The sequence below is a fragment of the Ahaetulla prasina genome, chromosome 2, assembly GCF_028640845.1.
Source record: "Ahaetulla prasina isolate Xishuangbanna chromosome 2, ASM2864084v1, whole genome shotgun sequence".
Lineage (NCBI taxonomy): Eukaryota > Metazoa > Chordata > Lepidosauria > Squamata > Colubridae > Ahaetulla > Ahaetulla prasina.
Genome location: NC_080540.1, coordinates 128,882,944 through 128,909,939, shown reverse-complemented (window position 1 = coordinate 128,909,939; position 26,996 = coordinate 128,882,944). Strand labels below are relative to the sequence as shown.

Below are 26,996 nucleotides of genomic sequence, written 5' to 3'. Positions count from 1 at the left end.
GCTGCTTTCTCCAAGTAAAAAAAGAAAGTCAAAGCTTACAAAGATTAAATTAAGCTGCACCCAAAGTCATTCTTATTGAGATCCTATTTAGGCCATTAAGAAATCAGAAATAATTCAAGAAACAAAGCTAATAACTTAAATTCTGATTCACATAAGATAAATTATACATAAAGCTCTAACATTTCAGCAGACTTTTCCCAAAATTGGACTTTTCTACAAGTTTTGACTACCAATCCCATCAGCTCATGATCAGTGGTCAGAAACCATTTATTTATTTATTTATTTATTTATTTATTTATTTATTTAATTTTGTCATAACAATATACACAAGCATCACACAAAAAGATTATATAATATATGAACATATATATGAGGAGAAACAAGGAAGTATAAGCATATATATATATATATATATATATATATATATATATATATATATATATATATATATATATATATATATATATATATATATATATATATAGGGAAAGAAACAATAGGACAGGAACAGTAGGCACATTTGTGCTCTTATGCACGCCCCTTAATTAGCTTGTAAAACAAAATATCTGAAGGAATGGTTTGGGAGAATTGATCTATAACAATCCCAAAGTACAGATAAGTTTATTTACTTTCTTTTCTTTGTATCCCTTTTCACACTTTTCTTCCTTTTTTTTACTTCTCATCACTCTTTTTTCTTTAAACTTTAATCTTACTTTATATTATTTCATGTTTAACTGTTTCTGGGAGAAAGAAGCCTACATAGTCCATTGGGCTCTCCTCTGTTATCTTGATAAAATAAATTATCAATTATAATTATCAATTGTTTTTTAAAAGTTCTTCAGCTCTGCGCTAAACTGTAACATGCTTGATTTTGACTCAGAGCAATGTTTGAATTCAGCTCTTGTAAGCCATGTCTGAATCTAAACAATTGTTTTTGTTATTCAGTCACTAAGTCATGTCTGACTCTTTGTGACCCCTAGGATCATAGTGCACTGGATTCCCCTGTCCTCCAGTGTTTCCAGGAGTTTGTCCAAATTAACCAACTCTAGTTTATTCTAAAAATTATGGTTAAGCCAACCATGGCTTAGCATAATACAGCAACCATTAGTGGCCATTAAATACTCTGCTAATGATTAAACATTTACTTCTGAACCATTTTTTTCAGCTTAAATTCAAATCATCATTCAAATGTTTTGGCTCATAAAAGCTGCAGAATCCTTTTGAAAAATAGAACAGGACTGTCAATATGTTGCAATGCTATGTTGTTTTCATAGTTCTGGGATTTTTTTTAAAAAGTACCAATACAAACAGAAGAGAGGCATTCTGAATAAGAATGGGATATCTACAGTTTCAGCTTGAGAGAAGGGAAGACAGTACTTGGTTATTCCTTATTGGTCCCAAAGGCTCCATTATGCCCTTTAGAAACTGCTGCACTTTTTCTAGTACTCATAAAAAAAAAAGACAAATTAGCAGGTATCTTGTCTAGATCAGCAAATAAAAGGAATTAGCCCATCTCCCTAGGGGAACTGAAATCAAATAAAGATATGATCTCTCTCAATGGAGAAGAAATACATGATACAGGCCACATACTGTAGGACCAGCCAAGTATCACAGAAATATAAAATTAAGCTGTATTTCAGAGAAGCTATTCTGTCCCTGTCATTCTCTTGCCTAAATGCGTTTCCATGTCTTTGAACATCTATTTTGGTTTCCTGTAAATTAAGCTGTGCAGGGTTAAATGAAATAACAAAGAAATAAATCAAGCTACATTCAGGAATTATATTCATTTCATTGTTTTATATTTATAGCCCACCCCAGTCCTAACGGACTCTAGGCAGGAAATAATAATAACCAAAATAAATTAAAAACCCTACCTGGTAACATCAAAGGAACTATTCACTAAACCCCTGAGAAAAATGCTACTTTGACTTGTTTTGAAATGGCTGTAAGGTAAGGGCCTTCAAATATCTCTGGAGTAAACTTTTCTATTAACATGGGTTGTTGCCAGTGAGAATGGCTATCACCTGAGGGGGGTAGACCCACACCTCTCTAAAGGACAGAACTAGATGGGAAGGCTCTTTTGAATTGTCATTAGTTTGCATTTCTTTGTTTAGAGTTTCTATTATTGTTCAACCATTACTGCTCCCCACAGCATCAAAATCTGATGACCCTGACTTGCTGACAAAAAGCAAAACTCATTTCTTTATATCCCAATTCCCTCACTCCATGCAAAAGGAAATAAAGTACACCTCCTCATTCACGCTCTTACTTTACTTTGTGGGTGCTGCTCAATGAATGACTAAATAATTAGCAGTAAAGAGTTAGGGTTAGGAAACATGGGGTGTGTGTGTGTGTGTGTGTGTGTGTGTGTGTGTGTGTGCGCGCGCACGCGCGTGCCTGTGTTCCTTCAAGTCAGTGTTGATTCCTAGTAGCTGCCTGCACTTTTTTGGAAAAGATTTTCCAAATGGTTTGCCATTGTCTCCTTCCTAGGGCTGAAAGAGGTTGGTCCAAGGTCACCCGGCTGACTTCTTACTCAAGGCAGGGCTAGAACTCAGTCTCTCAGTTTCTAACCTGGTATCTTAACCCCTACACCAAAATGGCTGTCAACACAGAAAAACAGTACCGCAAAATGCTATCTACAACTAAACAACATCTATAGATCAGTGGTGGATTTCAACCAGTGTTCGCTTCATGCACGCTCGCTTCGCTCGCATGTATACCAAACTTGCACTCTGCACAAGCGCAGTGTATTAAGGAAATAGGGGGTGATAGGGGGTGCGGGGTGGAGTGGAGTGAGGATGGTGTGAACTCATTAGGGCCAGGGCCAGGGCCGGACCCTGTGAAGGCTCGCGGTAGGGAGATTTTAGGTTCGGAGGTGGGGGAGGAGGCTGGAACTCGATTCTGTGAGGGCTCTTCCATTGGCACGGTAAATGGGAGGGGCAGATATGGCGGAAGCGGGGGCCCGTATCATGTTCGGGGAGTGCGTGCTCGCTGTTTGCGAGCGATCACACGCTTCGGTCCCCCTGACTTTTCTCGTTCCTCGAGTAGTCTGGATCCTCGAGGCCCGGGCCTTCGGCTGATGCTATGTAATGCCAGGTCCGTGGTAAACAAAGCCTCCATCATTTTAGATCTTATACAAGAGAGGGTGCGGACCTGTTGGGCATTTCAGAGACCTGGTTGGGAACAGAAGGGGGTGTGCCCCTTGTTGAAATGTGCCCACCGGGCTTCTGTGCATTTCATCAGCGAGGACACAGGGGAGGGGTGGGGGGGTGGCGGTTATTATTAAAGAGGGTCTGGAGGCAAAGGAGATCACTGTACCACAGATAGCTGGATGTGAGTCCCTCTTTGTGAAGTGGGGCCTGGGGATGCAGGTGGGCTTGCTGATTACGTACCTGGCTCCCTGCTACGTGACAGCAGCCCTGCCCGAGCTGCTGGAGGCGATAACCGGGATGGAGGTTGATACCCCCAGACTTATGGTTATGGGGGATTTCAATCTGCCATTGGTTGGTGAATCGTCAACGGCGGCTCGGGAGTTCATGGCTTCCATGAGGGCCTTGGACCTGACCCAGTTAGTGGAGGGTCCCACTCACATCGGGGGAAACACACTGGATCTGGTTTTTGTTTCTGGGCAGTGGTTGAATGATCTAGAATTAGGGGATTTAATCATCAAAACCCTGTCATGGTCGGATCATTCGCTCCTTTGACTTGACTTTCGAACCGCCAACCCCCGCCTCAGGGAGACGGGGCCGACTCGTTGGTTCTGTCCCAGGTGCGTGATGGACCCAGAGAGGTTTCTGACGGAGCTTGGGCCATTTCCCGAGGATCTAGCTCACAGCTCGTCTGAAGAACTAGTGGCCGCCTGGGAAAGGGCAGTGGCTGGGGCTTTGGATCGCGTCGTGCCTTTGCGGCCTCTGACCCGGCGCCAGTCTCGACCGGCTCCTTGGTATTCTGAGGAGCTGAGAGAGATGAAGCGCCGGAAAAGACACCTAGAGAGTGGTTGGAGGGCCAGTCATTCTGAATCTGATCGAACACTAGTAAGGTCTCATATTCAGACCTATCTAGTGGCGATAAGAACGGCAAAACGGGAGTATTTTTCTGCTCTTATCACATCGGCAGATAATCGCCCAGCCGCCCTGTTTAGGGTGACCCACTCCCTCCTTTTGCAGGGAGCACGGGAGGACCCCTTGCAAGGGCATGCTGAGGACTTTGGACAATATCTGCATGATAAAATCGCTCAGATCGGGACGGTCTGGATGCAGATTAGGCAGATGCGAGTGGGATGACAAAGGTAGATCTTGGTGACGTTATTTGGGAAGAGTTCGACGCTGTGGCTTCCGAGGACATGGACAGGATACTGGGGAGGATGAAAGCGACCACATGTTTATTGGACCCATGTCTCTCCTGACTGGTACTGGCCACCCGGGAGGTTACACGAAGCTGGCTCCAGGATATTGTCAACGCGTCTTTGATGGAGGGTGTCTTCCCCGCTGCCTTAAAAGAGGCGGTGGTGAGGCCCTTCCTCAAGAAGCCCTCCCTGGATCCAGCTGCTTTAGAGAATTATCATCCTGTCTCCAACCTTCGTTTTGTGGTGAAGGTTGTTGTGAGTGCGGTGGCTCAACAGCTCCCCCAGTACCTGGATGAAACTGTCTATCTGGACCCATTCCAGTCCGTCTTTCGGCCTGGGTACAGCATGGAGACGGCATTGGTTGCGTTGGTAGATGATCTCTGGAGGGCTTGGGACAGGGGTTGTTCCTCTGCCATGGTCCTATTAGATCTTTCAGCAGCTTTTGATACCATTGACCATGGTATCTTGCTGCGACGGCTGGAGGGGCTGGAGGGGCACCGTCTTTCGGTGGTTCTCCTCCTACCTTTCTGACCGGTCGCAGACGGTGTTGACAGGGGGGCAGAGTTCGACCGCGAGGCGCCTCATGTGTGGGGTGCCACAGGGGTCGGTTCTCTCGCCTCTCCTGTTTAACATCTACATGAAGCTGCTAGGTGAGATCATCCGTGGTTTTGGGGTTAGATGTCATTTGTACGCTGATGATACACAGCTGTACATTTTCACCCCTAACCACCCCAACGAAGCCGCTGAATGATGTCTCGGTGTCTGGAGGCCGTACGGGTCTGGATGGGGAAAAACAGGCTTCGACTCAACCCTTCCAAAACCGAGTGGCTGTGGATGCCGGCATCCCGATACAGTCAGCTGACTCCTTCGCTGACTGTAGGGGGCAAAGCATTGGCCCCAGTGGAAAGGGTTCGCAATCTAGGCGTCCTCCTGGATATACGGCTGTCTTTAGAAGATCATATGACGGCCGTCGCCAAGGGAGCTTTTTATCAGGTTCGCCTGATACGCCAGTTGTGTCCCTTCCTAGACCGGGATTCCTTATGCACAGTCACTCATGCCCTCGTCACTTCCCGCCTAGACTACTGCAACGCTCTCTACACGGGGCTCCCCTTGAAGAGCACTCGGAGGCTCCAACTGGTCCAGAATGCGGCTGCGCAGGTAGTAGAGGGAGCAACTCGAGGCTCCCACATAACACCTCTCCTGCGCAAGCTGCACTGGTTGCCGGTGGTCTTCCGGGTGCAATTCAAGGTGTTGGTTACCATCTTTAAAGCGCTCCATGGCATAGGACCGGGTTACTTACGAGACTGCCTGCTGCTTCCAAATGCCTCCCATCGACCAGTGCGCTCCCATAGGGAGGGCCTCCTCAGGGTGCCGTCGGCCAGACAATGTCGACTGACGACCCCCAGGGGGAGGGCCTTCTCTGTGGGGGCTCCTGCCCTCTGGAACGAGCTACCCCCAGGGATACGTCAACTCCCTGACCTCCGGACCTTTAGACGCGAGCTAAAGACATTCTTGTTTCATCGCGCAGGGCTGGCCTAATAGTTTTAATGGGGGCTTTTAATTGAGTTTTAGTTTTTTATTGAATTTTAGTTGTTAGCCAAATTGAATGAGTCTTTTAATAATGTTTTTAATTTTTATATTTCTGTTTTATTTGGCTGTAAACCGCCCTGAGTCCTTCGGGAGAAAGGCGGTATATAAATCAAAATAATAAATAAAATAAATAAATAAAAGCTGAGACGCAGCAATCTGCTCTGCCGTGCCTTTCACCTGGGCTAAAAACAACCATCTCTGCTACCGACTCGCCCAAACCAAGGAGAACCAATAGCACCCCACCACTGCTATAGATATAGAGCAAGGGTGTCAAACTGGCGGCCGACGGGCCGGATGTGTCTCACACAGGCCATGCCCACCCCAGCTCCACGAAGGGGGGGGGAAATCACAAAACGTCACGTGATGGCAATGTGATGCTGCAAGTTTGACACTTGTGATATAGAGGTAGGATCAGCTGGTTCTGTCCAGATTGCACGAACCAGTAGCAGCGACTCTGGGAGGCTCCGCCCTCCCACCCACCCGGATGTAATGTGCAATTACTGTGCATGTGCAGAAGGCCGTGCACATACACAGAGGTGACATTTGCGAACTGGTGGGGAAGGTAAGTGAATCTCACCTCTGGGCAGGATCCCTTCAAATGCCAGAGGGGCAGAGCAAAGATCACAAAAAGTTGTTGTCTGCCTACTCTGCTTTTAGGCTGGCCTTTTCACTGTGACAAAAAGGCTTCTGGATTAGAAAGATCTGCTTGGGTGATGATCCAGTATGGATTCTACTCATACAGCTCCATCATTCCCTAACATCCTATCCAGTTGACAAAAATCAACCCTCTTTTTTCACTATAAAACATTTGCACAAGTTAAAAAAAAGAAATGAGAACGAACACATTTACGATTTTAATACAGCTAGTGTTGGCCATTTAGGCCCAGAGAGAAACTTTTCAAATATTTCCCTAACTTATAATTAAATGAATCACTCCATGCTCAAGAACTGAGGCCCCATAGAGGGGGCTGCTTCTTCACCAAGCGAATGAACTTCAAACGCGTTTCTTGAAGGAAATGCCCAATTACAGAATAAATAGGGGACCCTCAGAATATAAACAAGCAATGGTGTTTAGGCAGGAAACCAGCATCCAATTTCCCTCTGTCTCTTTGATGTCTAAAGAAGAAGTGATTGCTCTCTTGACTAAGAACCAACATGTGCTGTGCTTTTGTGGCCCTTGTCCTGATATATAAAAATGAATCTTCTGTATTCTGCTGGATACTGGACATTCAATGTGCCAGAAACTTAAAGGGGAAAAGGGAGAAAGAAATATGAATAAAAGGCACACAGCATGGCCAGTGAGCAAAAGAACAAGGAATGCTCTGATGTTTGCCAGATTTATTTTTTAAGACTTGCTTATTAACATTTATCCCAATACAGAGGCAGCAGCATTAAGGATCATTTCCATTTCCCCTGCAGAATAAAGAGAGTCTTAGTTTTTTTTAAAAAGCAGCTGTTTTCTGAACATGGGTTGAAGAGATCCAGAGAGCTTCTGGGAAAAATGCTCCAAGACCATCAGCTTTCCAGGCTATGAGTTTAGCCATCTGCTCCAGGCATTATTAATTTACCTACTTTATTTGGGCAACTTCACCGCCTCAGCCAAATAGAAGGGAATGTTTTATAGCACCCAAGCTCTGCTTTTTTTTTTTCTTTTCACCTTTTCCACACTAATGTAATAAGACCGGTGGAGGGAGCTTGATTAATAAAGAGGAAAAGATGAAGCAAGCAGATTATGCAGACAGCAGCAGAACGTGATAGCCATTGAGAAGTATCTTGAAGTAAAGTCTAGTTGCACCAAATAAGCTGGCATGATTATCTTAGTCTTTGGCTGATGAAAACCAAGTATTATGACTGCTGGCTGCCTGCAATTTGGCAGATTGAATCTCACCAGGCTCAAGGTTGACTCAGCCTTCCATCCTTCCAAGGTGGGTAAAATGAGGACCCAAAATTGTTGGGGGCAATATGCGGACTGTGTAAACCACTTAGAAAGGGCTGTAAAGCACTGTGAAATGGTATATAAGTCTAAGTGATATTGCTATTGCTATTATCTGCTCTCAATGTGAAATGCAGTATGAAGGTCTGGGAAAGCTTCTTGAAAAACAAATGTACACATGTTTACGATGTAACCCCGCTTGATTATTTTTATTAATTTACATGAAAATCACTCTTAGAATGGATACAGAAAAGATATTCTTTTCTTGCTTTTACTCTGGAAATATGTCTTCTTTTATGGAATACAGGTACATTTACAGGTAGTCTTTGACTTACAACGGTTCATTTAGTGACCATTCGAAGTTACAACGGCACTGATTAAGGTGATTTATGATCATTTTTCACACTTTTCACTGTTGCAGCATCACTGTGGTCAGGTGATCAAAATTCAGACACTTGGAAACTGACTCATATTCATGATGGTTGCAATGTCCCAGGGTCCTGTGATCACCTTTTGTGATCTTCTGACGAGCAAAGTCAATGGGTAAGCCGGATTCACTAACAGCCAGGTTACTAACCTAACATCTGCAGTGATTCACTGGACAACTCTGGCAGGAAAGGTCATAAAATAGGGCAAAACTCACAACTACTGTCTTACTTGGCAACATAAATTTTAGGCTCAGTTGATTGAACTCTAGGCTGTGGGCAGAGTTAGCCTGCAGTACTGCATTCTAAGCACTGCACCACTAGGGCTTAACTGTAATCTATTGCTCTGTGCTGATCCACTGCGACCTCTTCACGCTTACTGGCCAGACCAGAATCATGTTCATCATCTCCGTCCCTGCCTCCCCATGGTCAACACCAGTCAGCTGCTTCAGGACAATGAACCTATGTTTCACTAAAGTAGTAATACAAGGAACAGGAGTATTAGAATTCAAAAACCTGACAAGTATGAGCAAATATGTCACAATCATCAATTCTAAAGCCACGTGTGCTATGCTAAGTGAAACTATGTTTTTGCACAAACTGTCCTCAAAGAAAAGTGGAAATATCAGAAGGAATGGAGTCTCATGGGTTGGAGACCATCTTGTCTGCAGTTCTGGGGGAGAACTCTTTTAGTAGTAGTCTCTTTTTATTATGTTCTTGAGCAGCAGGCTTGTGCTAAGAGTTATTATCAAGGCCTGGGTTGATAAAGTCACCCAAGTGGCAAAGAAATAGTTAATTTTAGATTAAAATTTTGCAACAAAAAACAGTTGAAAAAGAATAATGAATAGAATAAGCCATTCACCTTGAATTATGACTCCCATGTACACGTTTACAATGTAACCCTGCTTACTTGATTATTTTTATTAATTTACATGAAAATCGCTTTTAGAATGCATACAGAAAAGATATTCTTTTCTTGCTTTTACTCTGGAAATATGTCTTCTTTTATGGAATAAAAGAAAACAAATAAAAACAAATGTGGAGAAAGGGATGTTTTGCTTGACTGAGTAGTTATTGCATTTTATTTGGTGGTCAACAACTGTGGAAATGTTTGAGAAATACATGTAAGCCGAAACAAAAACCAAAAAGAAAAAGAAAAGCCACAGACTATTTTCATGGGCACCCTGATGATCCCAGATAGACTTCTTGTAGGACTTGCTCTGTTGTCCTCTGTCAAAGTCATACTTGTCTTTTGTTCAAAAAAATTCAACAGAGCTCCTAAGGCAGAAATGAAAAGGAACTTTTAAAGTGCTGTAGAAGTGAAGTTTTATCTAAAGAAGGGCAGGAAAAGCATCCAGGAAAAGCCTAGACTAAGTTATCAAAAAACCTGAGATATCCAATCTGCCTAGCTAAAGTTTATATGGTCAATGCTTAATGCCAATACAAGGAGCTTCATGTATGTTGGATCTTCTCTGCTGACTAATCAATCTTTCCCCTCACAAGGACAAGCATTTTAAGAATCAGCTTTTCTCTTTCTCAGAATCTGAAATATTGCAGTCTCTTCCAACCAGACTGAAACCTTCCCTCTCATTCTGCTCTAGTTGGCAAGTATGCCTGCACCTTGCTAGACGGCTTTTGCATGGCATCAATTGAGAAACACTGGGTTATTTGGGATACTATCTCTGAGTGTTCCTGTAGCTACCCAGCCATCGCCAGAAGCATCTCTTCAAATAGAGTAATTGCGACAGGATCACAGCTAACATACACCTCAAGGTCACTTCAAGGTGTGGACATCATCCAGTCCTCTCAAAGGGGTTTCAAATATTCCCTCTACTCAGTCAACCAATCCCTGAATATTTATTTATTTATTTATTTATTTATTTATTTATCAAATTTATATACCGCACCATCTCCCGTAGGACTCAGGGTGGTTCACAGGCATATTAAAACAATATAAAACAATATAATAAATAAACATTTAAGACCCAAATTAAAACTAAATATTATCCAAGCCTGATCACTAAAACAGTAAGAACCAATAAAACCCACATTAAAATTTGGTTAAAACATTTTGTTCTTAGGCTAGTCCCGCACGCTGAAATAATAGAGTCTTCAGTTCACGTCTGAAGGTCCAGAGGTCAGGGAGTTGTCGTAATCCTGGAGGAAGCTCATTCCACAGGGCTGGTGCTGCCACAGAGAAGGCCCTCCCCCTGGGGGTCGCCAACCTACATTGTTTGGTCGACGGCACCCTGAGGAGGGCCACTCTGTGGGAGCGCACAGGTCGTTGGGAGGCAATCGGTGGCAGAAGGCGGTCTCGAAGGTATCCCGGTCCTAAGCCATGGAGCGCTTTAAAGATGGTAACCAAAACCTTGAATTGCACCCGGGAGACTACGGTAGCCAGTGCAGGCCGCGCAGGATAGGTGTTATATGGGAGCAACGCGTGCTCCTCTATCACCCAGCGGCCGCATTCTGGACTAACTGAGCCTCCGGTGCTCTTCAAGGGGAGCCCCATGTAGAGAGCATTGCAATAGTCCAGGCGGGAAGTGACGAGGGCGTGAGTGACCGTGCGTAAGGCGTCCCGGTCAAGGAAGGGGCGCAACTGGCGAATCAGGTGGACCTGATAAAAAGCTCCCCTGGCGACGGCTGTCAAATGATCCTCTAAGGACAGCCGGTCGTCCAGGAGAACGCCTAAGTTGCGCACTCCCTCCCTGGGGGTCAGTACTTCCTCCCCCACAGTCAGCGATGGTGTAAGCTGACTGTACCGGGAAGCCGGCACCCACAGCCACTCTGTCTTGGAAGGGTTGAGTCGAAGCCTGTTCCTCCCCATCCAGACCCGTACGGCCTCAAGACACCGGCCCATCACCTCAACGGCTTCATTGGGGTGGTTCGGGGTGGAAATGTACAGCTGGGTGTCATCAGCGTACAGATGATAGTCCACCCCGAAACCACGGATAACCTCACCCAGCGGCTTCATATAGATGTTGAACAGGAGAGGCGAGAGGACAGACCCCTGAGGCACCCCACAAGTGAGGCGCCTTGGGGTCGACCTCTGCCCCCCTGCCAACACCGTCTGCGAACGGTCAGAGAGATAGGAGGAGAACCACCGATACACGGTGCCTCCCACTCCCAATCCCCCCAACCGTCATAAGGCTCAGATATACATGCAGTCATATAGATCTTTACAAGAACCTAGTTTACATCAGGCTGCAACTCTGGTTCTTAGATCTTTCGGCCTATAGAAGATTACAATGGCAGCTGTCTATGGAATGACAACTAAGCTTGTATTCATTTCTTCCTAGCCCTATCCCTGCTCTACTGCTAATCCCACTGAATCTTCATCAAGATTTATCAGAGGCGGAAACTGGAAAAATCAAACAAGGTGCCTGTAATTGTCAGCTCCGATGCTGCAAGGGAGTGAGAGCTGGCCACCCTACGGATCCTGGCTGCCTCTTTTATGGTCTCACAAGGTAACTCTCGCAAATCACTCCCTCTCAGCTGGAGTTTCTCCCTTCTGCAATGCAGGGCATATCGATAGGTTGTTTTGAGAGAGTTGGATGATAAAACACTTTGAACATGAAAGTGCTATAGAAAAGTATTATGAATTACTGCTACAATAGGCTTTTAAAGTGAGTGCCCCAATCCCTCACACTGGAAGCCAAACAGGGAGATATAAAGCCTTGAGCATGTCAGGGGGCTTAGGATAAACTCCTCATAAAATGCTTTAACATCTAAGATGACTGAGGAAGGTAATGGACAACCATGAAAATATGTAATTGTTCTTTTTCTGATATCGATGTTGACCATGATCAGAGACATCAAAGCGGGCCCAGCATACTTTATGTTTGACTGCATGATGCCATTATATTTTCTTCCTTCTATATATCCACAGCTTCCTCAGGCATTGAATTATTATTTTTTCCCTTTTTCTTATTACTGAATGGAAAAGCTCCTTACACATCCATCACATGCAGAACGCTTCAGGAGTCTGCAGAAACTCGTCTCATGTTCTTTATTCTACCCCAAGGATACTGTTCCGAATGCAGCAGAGAAGGAGGAGAAAAAGCCCTTCCGTCCATAATTAACACCTCACACATCCCAGAGGTCTGTAGCAGGGTCTTGCATTTAATGCTTTGCCGTAGCTAATAGGCAATCAAGCGAACTTTCACTTGAGGATGGAGTCAGGGACTTACCTTGATGCTCTTTAAACCAACAAACCCAGGCACAGAGAAGTTACAAAGGAATGATGGAAGATGAGGGTAAGGGAGAAAATTGTTTCTCCGGAATGCTCTCTATTAAAATATCTGGCTTCTCTTAAAAGGCAAGGGGGAGAGATACATCTATATTCAGGTGGTCCTCACTTAGTGATTCCTTTGTTTAGTAATCGTTCAGTTACAATCATGATAAAAAAAAATAAACCTGTATCCAGTCACTACATTTACAACCTTTGCTGGTCTATAAAATAAAGAAAGAAAAACTGAAGTAAAATCATAAGCATCCTTGTGGTTTCACTTAGTGACTGCTTTCCTTAACAATCAAGCTGTCTGTCCTGATTGTGATTGCTAAGTGAGAACTCTCTGTATTTAAACTGAGGAGTTTATAATTGTGTGATTCAGGCAGCACCAAATTCCTTGGCACCTCTTTTGTGAAGATGGGCGCAGGGATGTGTATGTCTTCAAGTTGGTTTTTGGCTTTTGACAACTGCCTGGATGGGTCCTTGAATTTTTATTAGCAAGGCTTTTTGGAACTGGTTTGCCATTGTCTACTTGCTAAGGTTGAGAAAGAGGAACTGGTCTAAGGTCACCCACTTAACTTCATGCCTAATGTGGGACTAGAACTCACATTCTACCAGTTTCTAGCCTGATGCCTTAAACTAGCCTTAACTGGATAAGTAAAGTCATTCAGATTCTATAAAATCATGGAGGCTCTAAGGTTTTGTGTGTAACTCCCTTCTGTGATCACAATTTTCTCAATCTCCCCTCTTTTTTCAATCATCTCTCATTCTTCTTTCATATATATATTGTAGTCAAATTCTCTTTGATCATGTGACCATGGGGATGCTGTAGAATAGAATAGAATAGAATAGAATAGAATAGAATAGAATAGAATAGAATAGAATAGAATAGAATAGAATAGAATAGAATAGAATTTATTGGCCAAGTGTGATTGGACACACAAGGAATTTGTTTTGGTGCATATGCTCTCAGTGTACATAAAAGAAAAAGAAAAAAAATACCTTCATCAAGGTACAACATTTACAACACAAATGATGGTCATAGGGTACAATTTAACCCTTAATGATAGCAACAAAAAGTTAGTCATACAGTCATAAGTGGAAAGAGATTGGTGATGGAAACGATGAGAAGATTAATAGTAGTGTAGATTTAGTAAATAGTTTGACAGTGTTGAGGGAATTATTTGTTTAGCAGAGTGATGGCCTTCGGGGAAAAACTGTTTTTGTATCTAGTTGTTCTGGTGTGCAGTGCTCTACAGCGTCGTTTTGAGGGTAGGAGTTGAAACAGTTTATGTCCAGGATGTGAGGGATCTGTAAATATTTTCATGGCCCTCTTCTTGATTCGTGCAGTATACAGGTCCTCAATGGAAGGCAGGTTGGTAGCAATTATTTTTTCTGCAGTTCTCTATAATCTTTATAATTCATAATTCTTCATAAGCATCATAAGTTTGAAAAACGGTCATAAGTCACTTTTTTCAGAGACATTGTAACTCTGAATGGTCACTAAATAACCTGCTGAAAGTTGAGGACTGTCTGTAGCCATTAACTTTCTATCAGCACATCTTTAAATCCTTCCATTTTTCTGTTAACAAAAAGGAATAGTGTATTCCAGGATTGTTCAAAAATTTCCCAATCTGAAACAAATAGAACTTGAAACAGAATGTTAAAGCTATTCCTGACAGAAACAGCCTTGTTTTAAGCCTGAAATGGGATCAGTTTAAATTCAGAACCCTTTTGACATGTTCAGAAAAACATCAAAGCATTTCCAGTAAGATTGGAACAATCAGTTTCAAACTTTAAGGGCTTCACAGTTCCAAACCAATTGCGTATGTGTACACACACACACACACACACACACACAAATATAAGCACAAGCCAGAGCTTTTCTTACTGGTACAGGTCTGTTCCCAAGAAAGTTGAGGTCACTGTTCTCCCCAAAGAGATAGCCTTCAGGATGTGTAGAGTCAAACTTCTCACCTCCCATGATGAAGTGACTGGCAAAGTAGCTTCCTGAAAGAGAGAGCACAAGTCTGTCAGAATCAAATAGAAAAGGGAAGGTAGTGATTTATAGGACAAAAAAAAGCACTTCAGAGAATCAGGGAATCAAGCATGGCCAAAAGCAAATCAGTGGAGTGTAGAATAGCTCATAAAAATAAAGAGTTTAATTTCACACACAGCTGGCCTTTAGAATTGTGGACAAATATTTCAGAAACGTCCTGTTCCAAGATTGGAAGCCAAAAGGATAATGAGGAAAAAGCAAAAGTTTCAATTTTCTATTACTTTTTTGGAGAGCTTGCTGCCTCTACAAATATATTCCTGTTGCTAAACATTTCCTGCCAGTTTCCAAACCTGAAAACTCATGTTTCAGAATTAAAATAACAATAGCATTTAGATATATACCACTTCACAGTGCTTTATAGCCCCCTCTAAGCAGTTTACAGAGTCAGCATATTGCCCCCAACAATCTGGGTCCTCATTTTACCCACCTCAGAAGGATGGAAGGCTAAGTCAACCTTGAGCCTGGTGAGATTTGAACTGCCAAATTGCAGTCAGCCGGCAGTCAGCAAAGGTAGCCTGCAGTACTGTATTCTAACCATTGTGCCACCACCATAAGGTACAGAAAGCCTACAGATCATGGTTTCTTCAATTCTTTCCAACAGTGCCCTTTACCAGCCATGGCCACAGGAGGCTTTGGTATTTTCTTCTGTGTAAAGAAGTACCATGTTGTGTGTGTGTGTGTGTGTGTGTGTGTGTTTGTGTGTGAGTGTGAAATAGTATGCTTCTCCTTTCCCCCATTTAACCTGTGAGATTATCTGCATGTCCCATCCAGGTGACCTGGCTTGAAGACATCCTATAGCCATTTCCCAGGGACACAGATGCATAACATTATCCTCCACCCATTTCCAGCCCAGCAAAAGGGTACCACATCCATCTTCCTCTTGCTTCATGTCAAAAGTTGTATTTTCCATTCTTAACCAGTGCAAGGAGTGTTGTTGTGCAGCCAGTTGGTAGTGCTTCATTTCAAAGGTAGGCACTGCCTCCTCTCCCAACTGGCTAGTAGACAGGCCACTCTCTCCCCTCCAGTTACAGACATTTGTCTTGGACTGCTGGGTGTAAATTATTGACACACAATTATTACTTTCCGGCCGGGCCACATTTTTCCTGTAGTGCTTGGATCTTTCAGCAGATTACAAAGAAATGTGTGTGGTGGAGAAAATAAATGTATTTTATTTTACACATTTTTATATAAATGTATATAAAATGGAGGCTGAACCCGTTTTCCTCCCTGTCTTTTGGACATGACCAGGTTAAATCCAGCTCCTCTATTTATCTAATCCTATCAGACCCAAACTGACCCCCAGACAAAATCTACTATAATCCCATCTAAACAAAATAGAAGCCTCCTCACTACCTCTCAGTATGATCTAAGCGCAGTCTCAGCAAACGAATTGCAACATAGTGGAACCAATGGTCCATCCTCAATCAAGGATACTCCTCTGACTATTTTAAGATCACACCAACTGAACACTGGACTTCTCCAGTCTTGCTGCTCTCCTGAAAGGGCTGCTTTGGCTAACAGCAATAATCTCATGTTGAAGCTCAGTAGAGATTCTCAATCATCCAGGTCACGGTTGTCCCAAAGGTGCTTTTTCAGGAGGCAACTGGACTTTGTTTTTTCTTTGAAGACATTTCTCTTCTCATCCAAGAAGTTTCTTCAGCTCTGACTGGATGGTGGGGGAAGGGAAGGATTTATATTGCTTGCAGACAGCTGGTCATTTGCATTCTTTTAGAGGGTCATTGAAGCACTTGGAGGTTTATCTGTGTCCTCAGGGTCACCTGAATAGCGCTCCTGGTTCCTGTAGTCTGCAATTTTTTTCCCTGGAAATCCATTCCTACTCCCATACCATTCAAAGGATCTTCATCGCAAATTGTATAGCTAAAAGTCTGTAGAGATTCTCAGTCATCCAGATTATGGTTTTCCAAAAGGTGCTTTTTCAGGAGGCAATGTTGAAGGAGCAGGACCTGCTTCACTTCCTCAAAAGCTTCCAACAAATCAGATCCTTAGGATTTCCCACCTCAAATTTCTATAAAATCCTTTGCTTTTCATACAGAGTTCCTCTTTCTTGTAAAACAGGTGCCCAACAATAAACATGGTTCTCTATCCCCAGTGCTGTGCTGCCTACTCTTGAATTTTCCATGACAATGTGAATCCAGCAGAGCTTTATTTATTTATTTATTTATATTTATTTATTTATTTATTTATTTATTTATTTATTTATTTATTTATTTTGTCATAACAGTATATATAAGCATAAGCATGAAAGTAACTATATAATATATAAGCATATATATATAAGCATAAGCATGTAATAACTATATTAATTGGATATAATGAAAGAAAACAATAGGACAGGAACGGTCGGCACGTTTGTGCTCTTATGCATGCCCCTTACAGACCTCTTAGGAATGGGGTGAGGTCAATAGTAGACAGTTTTTGGTTAAAGCTTTGGGGATTTTGAGAAGAGACCACAGAGTCAGGTAGTGTGTTCCAAGCATTAACAACTCTGTTACAGAAGTCATATTTTCTGCAATCAAGATTGAAGCGGTTAACATTAAGTTTAAATCTATTGTTTGCTCTTGTATTGTTGTGATTGAAGCTGAAGTAGTCTTCAACAAGAATGACATTGCAATAGATGATTCTATGAGTTAAACACAGGTCCTGTCGAAGGCGGCGGAGTTCTAAGTTTTCTAAACCCAAGATTTCAAGTTTGGTGGCATAAGGTATTTTGTTGTGTTCAGAGGAGTAAAGAACTCTTCTTGTAAAATATTTCTGGACACGTTCAATTGTACTGATGTCTGAAATGTGGTACAGGTTCCAGACAGGCGAGCTATATTCAAGAATTGGTCTAGCAAATGTTTTATAAGCTCTGGTAAGTAGTGTAGTGTTTCTGGAGAAGAAGCTACGTAAGATTAGGTTTACAACTCTTAAAGCCTTTTTTGCGATGTAGTTGCAGTGGGCTTTCCTCAGGTATGTATTTTTCTCCTATTAGTCAGATTTGCTTAAAAATTGAGAGCTTAGAGACTATAAGACAACATTCATAGGAGTTTGTTCTTTTAGCTTCAGGGTTTAGCTTTGTTGTTCAGGTTAACAGTTGATGGTCAGGAAGGGACATCTCAGCAAATGATGGTATAGCCCATTCCCAAGCTGGGATTCACTTCAAAACTATGCTAAATTTATTTGAAGACAATTGTTTGCCTTGAAAAGAAAAAAAAACCCCTGCCATTACATCATGGATTCTCTGTTCATGAAATTTTCTGATATCCTTGAAAAACTGCAGAAGATACTAGCCGTGTTTATATATGTGTGTACGTCTGTGTACGTCTGTGTGTGTGTGTGTGTGTGTGTGTGTGTATGTGTATACAACACAAGCTAGCCTTGCTTGGGTAAATATGCAAATTTTACACAAATATTTACCCCCTGAGATGCTTAACTCTTATACTTGCTTTCTCCCTAAATACCGCTGAAATTTCTGTATCGTACATTGTCCCAAGGAGACTGTTAAAAAGAGTCCCACTGGAAATCCCAAGCTGCTTCACTTCTAAGGCCCTGAAGAACTCAGCAGTCCGCAAGGGGCTTTAAACAAGGGGACTGAAGTTCATCCAGGACACAACACATGTTCAGCTTTTGAAATTTATTTGCAATTTAGTTTCAACTTTCTAGGAATACCAAGGTAAAATAATTTTTTAAAAGGCACCGTATCGTGGTAAAATGTCTTGTAATTTGCATATTTAAACATAGAGAAATATCAGTCACATACAGGAAAGATGTTTTGCACAGAATAGTCATTACCATTTTTCTTTTATCTGAACTACTATATCATTATCTACCGTATATACTCGAGTATAAGCCGAGTTTTTCAGCACGTTTTTTGTGCTGAAAAGCGCCCCCTCGGCTTATACTCGAGTCTACCCTTGCAGCTGGGCCGGCAGGACGAGCCCAAATGCTGCCGGCATGCTTTGCCAGCTCGGCCGGCTCGTTTTGGGGCAGCGGCTGGCCTCCGGCGTTTTCTTCCGCCGCTTTTTGATGGCGGCGGCAGCGGTGGTCGGCGGAGGGGGTGGGGGGCGGAGGGGGCGTCCGACATTTTCGCCCCCCTCTCACTCGTCCTCCTCTCGCCCTCGGAGGCGGAGGCGTTGTCACCTCGCCCTCCTCTCCAGCCGAAATTGAGTGCGGCGGCAGTGGGGTGGGTGGGTGGGTGGGGAGGCCGCCGTGAAGTGCCGGCAGGACGAGCCCAAATGCTGCCGGCATGCTTTGCCAGCTCGGCCGGCTCGTTTTGGGGCGGCGGCTGGCCTCCGGCGTTTTCTTCCGCCGCTTTTTGATGGCGGCGGTGGTCAGCGGAGGGGCCGGAGGGGGCGTTCGACATTTTTGCCCCCCTCTCACTCGGCCTCCTCTCGCCCTCGGGGGGGGCGGGGGGGGGGTGTGGCACCCTCGCCCCCCTCTTTCTCGTCCTCCTCTCGCCTCGAATGTGAAAGAACCATGGAAAACTCCAACTACAGTATAAAAAAAAAACATTTGCACTCAGTACTTTTTATTTTATTTTATTTTTTGCCAAGTTTTCCCCAGGGTTTTTTTTTCCCCCTATGGAAATTGGGGAGGTGGGGAGAGAGGTGAAAAGAAAGCCTCTTGGAAAGCGGAGAAATACGGCAAGAACAAACGATTTCTCCCCGCCTCCCGCGCCGTCCTTCTCTCCCGCCAGTCACACGGTTCAGTTTTTTCAGGCTAACTATACTTTATGCTTCACTCCCGAGTGAGGAAGAAGAAGGAGGCAAAAGAAACCGACCCTCGCGAGATCAGCAAATTAGCTTTCCTTCTCCAAACCAATTGGAGGCGGGGGGCGACGCTGCCGAGAAGCCGCTGCTTACAGAGAGCGAAAAAGCCAGGGAGACCTTGGCATAGGTGGGCGGCTGGTGTAAGGAAGGAAAAGAAAAGAAAAGGGGGAGTGAAAATAAGAGCAGTCCGAGCTCTGAACTGGGGAACGAGAAGGAAAGAAAGAGGGAGAGAGAGTAAGGACTGCCACTGGGGTCAGGGAGCAGAGCACCAGGAAACAGGGCGCCAACGCGCATACTACACACACACAAACACAGAGCCAGCTCCTCCCTGCCGCTGTTGAATCTTACTTCACCGCACTGAGTCCTTCGGGAGAAGGGCGGTATAATAATAATAATAATAATAATAATAATAATGATGATGATGATGATGATGATAATGATAATAATGATAATGATAATAATAATAATAATGATGATGATGATGATAATGATAATAATGATAATAATAATAATAATAATGATGATGATGATGATAATGATAATAATAATAATAATAATAATGATGATGATGATAATGATAATAATAATAATAATGATGATGATGATGATGATAATGATGATAATGATAATGATATGGGACCCTGCCAAGCTTGTTGGGACTGGACTGGTTCCGAGCATTGGGCATGGGGTGACTGGAATCTTCAGAAGCGAAGTCGACCTCAAAACGCGCACTCACGAAGGGTTTGGGGCGTTTTCAGAAAGACTGCCTGGGCAAGTACAGGGACCCCTATATCCTTTAACTTAGACCCCCAAGTTGCCCCTATCCGCTCTAAAGGCTAGGAGGGTCCCGTTACCTAAAGCCAGGATTGACAGGGAACTGGACAAACTAGTAAACCAGGAATTCTAGTGTTGACCATGCTAAGTGGGAGACCCTATAGTCACTCCCAGTCAAACCCGGACGGGTCGGTCGGTTGCTGACTACAAGGCAACACTTAACAAAGCGTTGCAAAGAGTGCTTACCCGTTGGTGGCACTGCACTACACTCAATGGGCAAGGGCAAGTTTTGCCAAGCTGAACCTTGGCCAAGCCTACCAACAGCTGCCTGTAGCAGCACAGCTGGCGAGCGCAGACAATCGTGATTCACAGAGGCGTTTAAGTGTACCCGATTGCAGTTTGGGGTCAGTGTAGCTCAGGGTTGTTCAGAACCTGATGGAGCGGCTATGCAGGAGCCTCAGGGTGGTACCATACTTTGACGATGTACTGGTATCCGCTGAAAATCTAGAGGAATTAGAGTAAGGCTGCGAAAAGTTTTGGGCATTTTCCGGTCTGCCGGTCTCACGGTTAAACTAAGCAAATGCCAGATCGGGGTTGAGTCTGTAGAATTCCTGGGCTACCGGATAGACAGGAAGGGATTCACCCCACTGAGAGCAAGGTGGCCATCAGGAAGGCCCCGGTTCCAAAGAACAAAACGGAGTTACAGGCATTCTAGGTCTGGTCAACTTCTCAGCGGTATTCTTAAGGAATAAGGCAACAGTAGCCGAGCCGCTGCATAAATTACTAGCAAAGGCGGCTGCATGGTCTTGGGGAAAGGCGGAAGCTAGGGCATTCGAAGGGGTAAAGAATCTCCTAACCAGTGATAGCCTCCTTATCAATACAATGGCATGCTGCCATTAGTGTTAAACTGCGATGCATCTCCCTATGGGGTGGGGCTGTGCTCAGCCACAGGTTACCAAATGGCACAGAAGCCCCTATTGCATACTACCCGAACCATGTCATCAACTGAAAGGAATTATAGCCAGCTTGATAAGGAAGCCTTGGCTATAGTCTCAGGAGTAAAGAAATTCCATGAATATGTATTTGGTCGTGATTTTGAAATCATCACGGACCATAGACCTTGCTAGGTCTGTTGGCAGGCGACCGCGCCCGTGCACTTTCGCCCAGACTGACCCGATGGACTATCTTCCTGGCAGCGTATTCTTACAAATTACTACACTGGCCAGGAAAGGAATTAGGCATGCAGGCGCTGAGCAGATGCCCGCTACCAGAGACTATTGAAAGAAGACCCCACTCCGGGATACCAGTTCTGCTAATTGACTCTTTGGACTCTGGCCCAGTCACATCCAAAGAGGCTATAAGGACATTACAATAAGAACTGTAATTGGTTGGGTACAAGAGGTTGGCTCGCTAGCCGGGCGAGCGTTTAAAGAGTTTGTAAAAAAACGTGGGGAACTCTCGGCTCAAGGGGGGTGCCTGCTATGGGGGGATCGAGTGGTGATCCCAGAGAAACTGAGGAAAAAGGTATTGGATCTCCTTCACGAAGGTCACCCAGGGATCGTGAGGATGAAGGGTCTAGCGAGAAGCTATGTGTGGTGGCCCTTAATGGACTGGAAATTGCTGAAAGGGTAGGGAAATGCCAGGCCTGCCAGGAGTCCAGACCGCTACCCCCAACGGCCCCGATTCGGGAATGGGGGAGACCCCAGGGCCCCTGGTCTAGGATCCATATCGATTTTGCCGGCCCCTTCCACGGCCAAACCTTTCTGGTAGTAGTCGATGCCTACTCCAAATGGCTGGAAATCATTCTCATGAGATCCATGACAGCCGAGGCCGTGATCTCAGTCCTACGGCACCTATTTGTAACCCATGGGTTGCCCGACACTTAGTATCCGATAACGCCCGCAATTCACGGCAACCCAGTTTGAGGGGTACTTGGCAGAGAGGGCATCCGCATGTCCTCTCGGCGCCTTTCCACCCCATGACGAACGGCCTTGCAGAACGCTTCGCTCGGAGCGCAAAAGGAAGCATTGTCCAGAATCAGCCAGGCGACTGGCAAACAAAATCGACACCTTCCTGGCAGTCCAACACAGAACCCCTGTGTCACAACTGGCAGAAGCCCAGCAGAGTTATTAATGGGTCGGAAGCTTAGGTGCCCACTAGACCGCTTAAACCCAAACTACACACCAGACGGTTACAAGGGGCACACGAAAACAAGAGGGATGGCAATAGGCACCTAGTGGGCACACAACTACAGCGAGGCCCGACCTGGTTAGCAGGAAAATCCTAGAAATAACAGGACCAAATCATATCTAGTAGAGATAGAGGATGGTCGGGTATGGAAGCGCCACATAGACCAGATAAGGAAACGCATAACCGGTAAATCAGAAACAGACGAAACAGGCCCTGACTATACAATGTTTGAATCCACAGCTGACTCAAACCCGGGGCAATCGCAGGACTTATCTGACTTCCAGGAGGTCCAGCGACGCCAACAGGTTCCTCCTGAAAACAGCAGGGACGACTCTGCAATAATCCAGGGCCGGATGGCCTAGAGGAGGAGCTGAGAGGAACAGACAGTCCCTCCGGTCAGCTCGACTCACTCCCAGAGAATGAATTGCGCAGGTCCGAAAGAGTCAGGAGACGGCCAGTCTACTTGCGTGATTACGTTGAAAAGTAATATGTAAATCTCATGTAAATAATGGTAAAGTGTTTTCTGGGAGGGAAGGAGTGTAATGTATCTTTAAATGTTTTGGCGGGAAAAAAGCACGTTGCTGATTGGTTGAAGCCTCCGGCTAAACTGTATTTAAGGAGAGGTTTTTCCCAGCCCGAGTTGCTGGGTTCACCATATAGTAAAGAGCTGTTGTCACTATCCTGGTCTCCTGCCTCGTTATTGCCCGAATCTAACAAATTGGATATAATGAAAGAAAACAATAGGACAGGAACGGTCGGCACGTTTGTGCTCTTATGCATGCCCCTTACAGACCTCTTAGGAATGGGGTGAGGTCAATAGTAGACAGTTTTTGGTTAAAGCTTTGGGGATTTTGAGAAGAGACCACAGAGTCAGGTAGTGTGTTCCAAGCATTAACAACTCTGTTACAGAAGTCATATTTTCTGCAATCAAGATTGAAGCGGTTAACATTAAGTTTAAATCTATTGTTTGCTCTTGTATTGTTGTGATTGAAGCTGAAGTAGTCTTCAACAAGAATGACATTGCAATAGATGATTCTATGAGTTAAACAGAGGTCCTGTCGAAGGCGGCGGAGTTCTAAGTTTTCTAAACCCAAGATTTCAAGTTTGGTGGCATAAGGTATTTTGTTGTGTTCAGAGGAGTGGAGAACTCTTCTTGTAAAATATTTCTGGACACGTTCAATTGTATTGATGTCTGAAATGTGGTATGGGTTCCAGACAGGCGAGCTATATTCAAGAATTGGTCTAGCAAATGTTTTATAAGCTCTGGTAAGTAGTGTAGTGTTTCTGGAGAAGAAGCTACGTAAGATTAGGTTTACAACTCTTAAAGCCTTTTTTGCGATGTAGTTGCAGTGGGCTTTCCTCAGGTATGTATTTTTCTCCTATTAGTCAGATTTGCTTAAAAATTGAGAGCTTAGAGACTATAAGACAACATTCATAGGAGTTTGTTCTTTCAGCTTCAGGGTTTAGCTTTGTTGTTCAGGTTAACAGTTGATGGTCAGGAAGGGACATCTCAGCAAATGATGGTATAGCCCATTCCCAAGCTGGGATTCACTTCAAAACTATGCTAAATTTATTTGAAGACAATTGTTTGCCTTGAAAAGAAAAAAAAAATCCTGCCATTACATCATGGATTCTCTGTTCATGAAATTTTCTGATATCCTTGAAAAACTGCAGAAGATACTAGCCGTGTTTATATATATGTGTACGTCTCTCTCTCTCTCTCTCTCTCTCTCTCTCTCTCTCTCTCTGTGTGTGTGTGTGTGTGTGTGTGTATACAACACAAGCTAGCCTTGCTTGGGTAAATATGCAAATTTTACACAAATATTTACCCCCTGAGATGCTTAACTCTTATACTTGCTTTCTCCCTAAATACCGCTGAAATTTCTGTATCGTACATTGTCCCAAGGAGACTGTTAAAAAGAGTCCCACTGGAAATCCCAAGCTGCTTCACTTCTAAGGCCCTGATGAACTCAGCAGTCCCCAAGGGGCTTTAAACAAGGGGACTGAAGTTCATCCAGGACACAACACATGTTCAGCTTTTGCAATTTATTTGCAATTTAGTTTCAACTTTCTAGGAATACCAAGGTAAAATAATTTTTTAAAAGGCACCGTATCGTGGTAAAATGTCTTGTAATTTGCATATTTAAACATAGAGAAATATCAGTCACATACAGGAAAGATATTTTGCACAGAATAGTCATTACCATTTTTCTTTTATCTGAACTACTATATCATTATCTATGTCTTTTATAAATTACCTTCTCACCCTGTAGCAGCAATGGATTATCTGGAGGTACCTTAGGAACCACTGGCATCAGGGGTGGGTTCCACTTACCTGTACTACCGTTTCGCAACGGGAGTGCACAGGATGTGCAGGTCATCAGTGATGACATAAGGGCGGGTGGGCGGAGCTTCTCACCGCCATTACTATCGGTTCACACAAACCGGACCGAACCAGGAGCAACTCACCACTGACTGGCATATGTTCTAAGCCAGAGGTCCCCAACCCCTGGTCAGTAGCCTGGTACTGGGCTGCAACCCATTGGGAACCAGGCAGCACAAGCAGCAGGCAAATGCATGAACGTGTGAAGCTCCATTTGCACAAGAATGCGTGTGAAACCATCCCTTCTCCCTTTCCCCATCACTGCTGCTTGTCCATGGAGCTGGAAATGTTGGGGACCGTTATTTTAAGCCACAACTCACTACACATATTCTGGTATTTACTAGAAACAGAATTTGTTACGAGCTTTTTAAAATTTTTCATATAAGAACAGTCTAAGCCACTTAATTTGCCTTTTCTAAAATGATTTTGTTTAAATGCCTGAATTAATAAACTCAATGAAAGGAAATATACAACGTATATTTGGTAAAACTAAGTGGTAACATAGTTTTAAAATCTTTCAAAATAATTAAATGTGGGTGAGTTGAAATACCTGCTTTAAAAAAATATTTTAAGTTTCAAACTTTACTGGGAAATTTCGTTCATCAAAGTAAGATATTGTGTGATGAATAACATGGACCGTAAGCTAATACACTCTTTAAAAGGTGCAAATAAAAGCACTCTTCTCATTGTAGTCTAAAGTGTTTATCTATTTGCAAATCAGAAATCACCATCTTTTCAATCCCAGTTTAACAAAAAGTCCATTAGGAGATACCAGAAATATCAAACAAATAGTTTAACCTGATCAAATAGTCCAACTTTATGTTCCTTCCTTTTGCTCTTAACAATCTTGACTTTTAAATCATTCCAATGGTAGTCTTTGGCATTCGAGAGGAGTTTTCAAAACTTTTACCAGCCTAAGTCTGTAAATTCTTTAAAGACATCTTCCTTGTCCAGAATTTGTCTCAAGTATTCCATCTATAGACCTTTTCTTGATTTGTTTTTTGAAATCCCATTTTGGTAATCTCAACTTTATTGTCTTCCATGTCTTTAAACTGTATGTCAGGTAAACGTTTTTTAAATTTTTCCTCATCATTTTCTAAAAGTTTATCCCCTGAAATCAGGATCCTTCTGAGATATTATTAATATTTCAGCGCAGTTTTCAAAAACTTTTTTAAGATAAGAAAAAATTATAGCTTTTCTCCCTGGTCTATTGTTCCCTCTAGTATCCATTCTGAACCTTCAGCAAGCTTCAATTCCTAATATGGGTTTAGTTCCATTTTAGACATTTCCCAAGATTATTTAATTTTCCCCACAACAACAAATCTGTGAGGTGGATTCAGCTAAGGGATTGCCTGGCCCAAAGTCACCTGGCCAGTTTTCATGCCTAAGGCAGCATTAAAACTCATTTGTCTCCTTGTTTCTAGCCTTAACCACTAGACCAAACTGTCTCTTCACTGTATATCCATAAAGTAATTAAACAGAGTTTCTCAGAACATGACTAGAAAGTGCATTTGGCTGGCTTACTGTCTGTATTAAAGCTTTGCTGCTGCTGAGAGCAAAGATGTCATTTCCCTTTGTTGCTGACTCCCAATCCTTCGGGAGAATGCTATTTTACGGTCTCCTCACTAAGAGCTGCCATTCAGAGCACTTGTGGGTGATCTCCCAATTTTCTCTTCTCCGGAGAAATTCAAAAGACCAGTCTATCACCATTTTATCATTCTTCACAGTGGTCGTTGTCTCCGCTCATTTGCAAAGACGTGTTCAGTCAGCCATAACTCACACCAGAAGCCAAGATAATATTGCTTTAAAAAGAAACCATATCTTAAATATGGCAAGAAATATCTTACCATCTTAACATAAGCTAACATATTGTTTTAAAATAATATTAAGTGTATATCAATACATATATGTCCTTGCAGGCCAAATAAAAGTTACAGTATTAATTCCTTCCAATTACAAAGGCAATGCATACAATTTATTGTTGTATGAAAGAATAGAATTCTTTAAGAAAAATAAATAGATGTGTGTTTATAAGTTTCCCAGTGTATGTTCCACAAATGTTTTACATGTTCTATCACACTTATATTCTAATCAAAGGATTTAATAGTAAGAACATCACACCTTTAGTAATATAATTTTAATGACAGGCAGGCCTGTGGTGATGTAATATGTCAACTCAGTAGGAGGTAGGCCCTGATTATTTGCGTCTCCATTCAGAAGCATATAGTAGCAAAGTTGGGTTTTATTACTACTTGGATAGGAAGTGACCAGGATGTTTTATCCCTTATTTCAGCTGA

General features: G+C 43.3%; 1 protein-coding gene across 1 annotated transcript in view; it reads right to left on the bottom strand.

Annotated features, from left to right (window-relative positions):
* RNF157 (ring finger protein 157) overlaps positions 1 to 26,996 on the bottom strand; it is a 114,543-nt gene that overhangs the window by 49,641 nt on the left and 37,906 nt on the right. Inside the window, exon 2 of the mRNA XM_058173297.1 lies at positions 14,416 to 14,534. Within this exon, the coding sequence (XP_058029280.1) occupies positions 14,416 to 14,534 (119 nt within the window). The remainder of the gene's footprint in view (positions 1 to 14,415; positions 14,535 to 26,996) is intronic.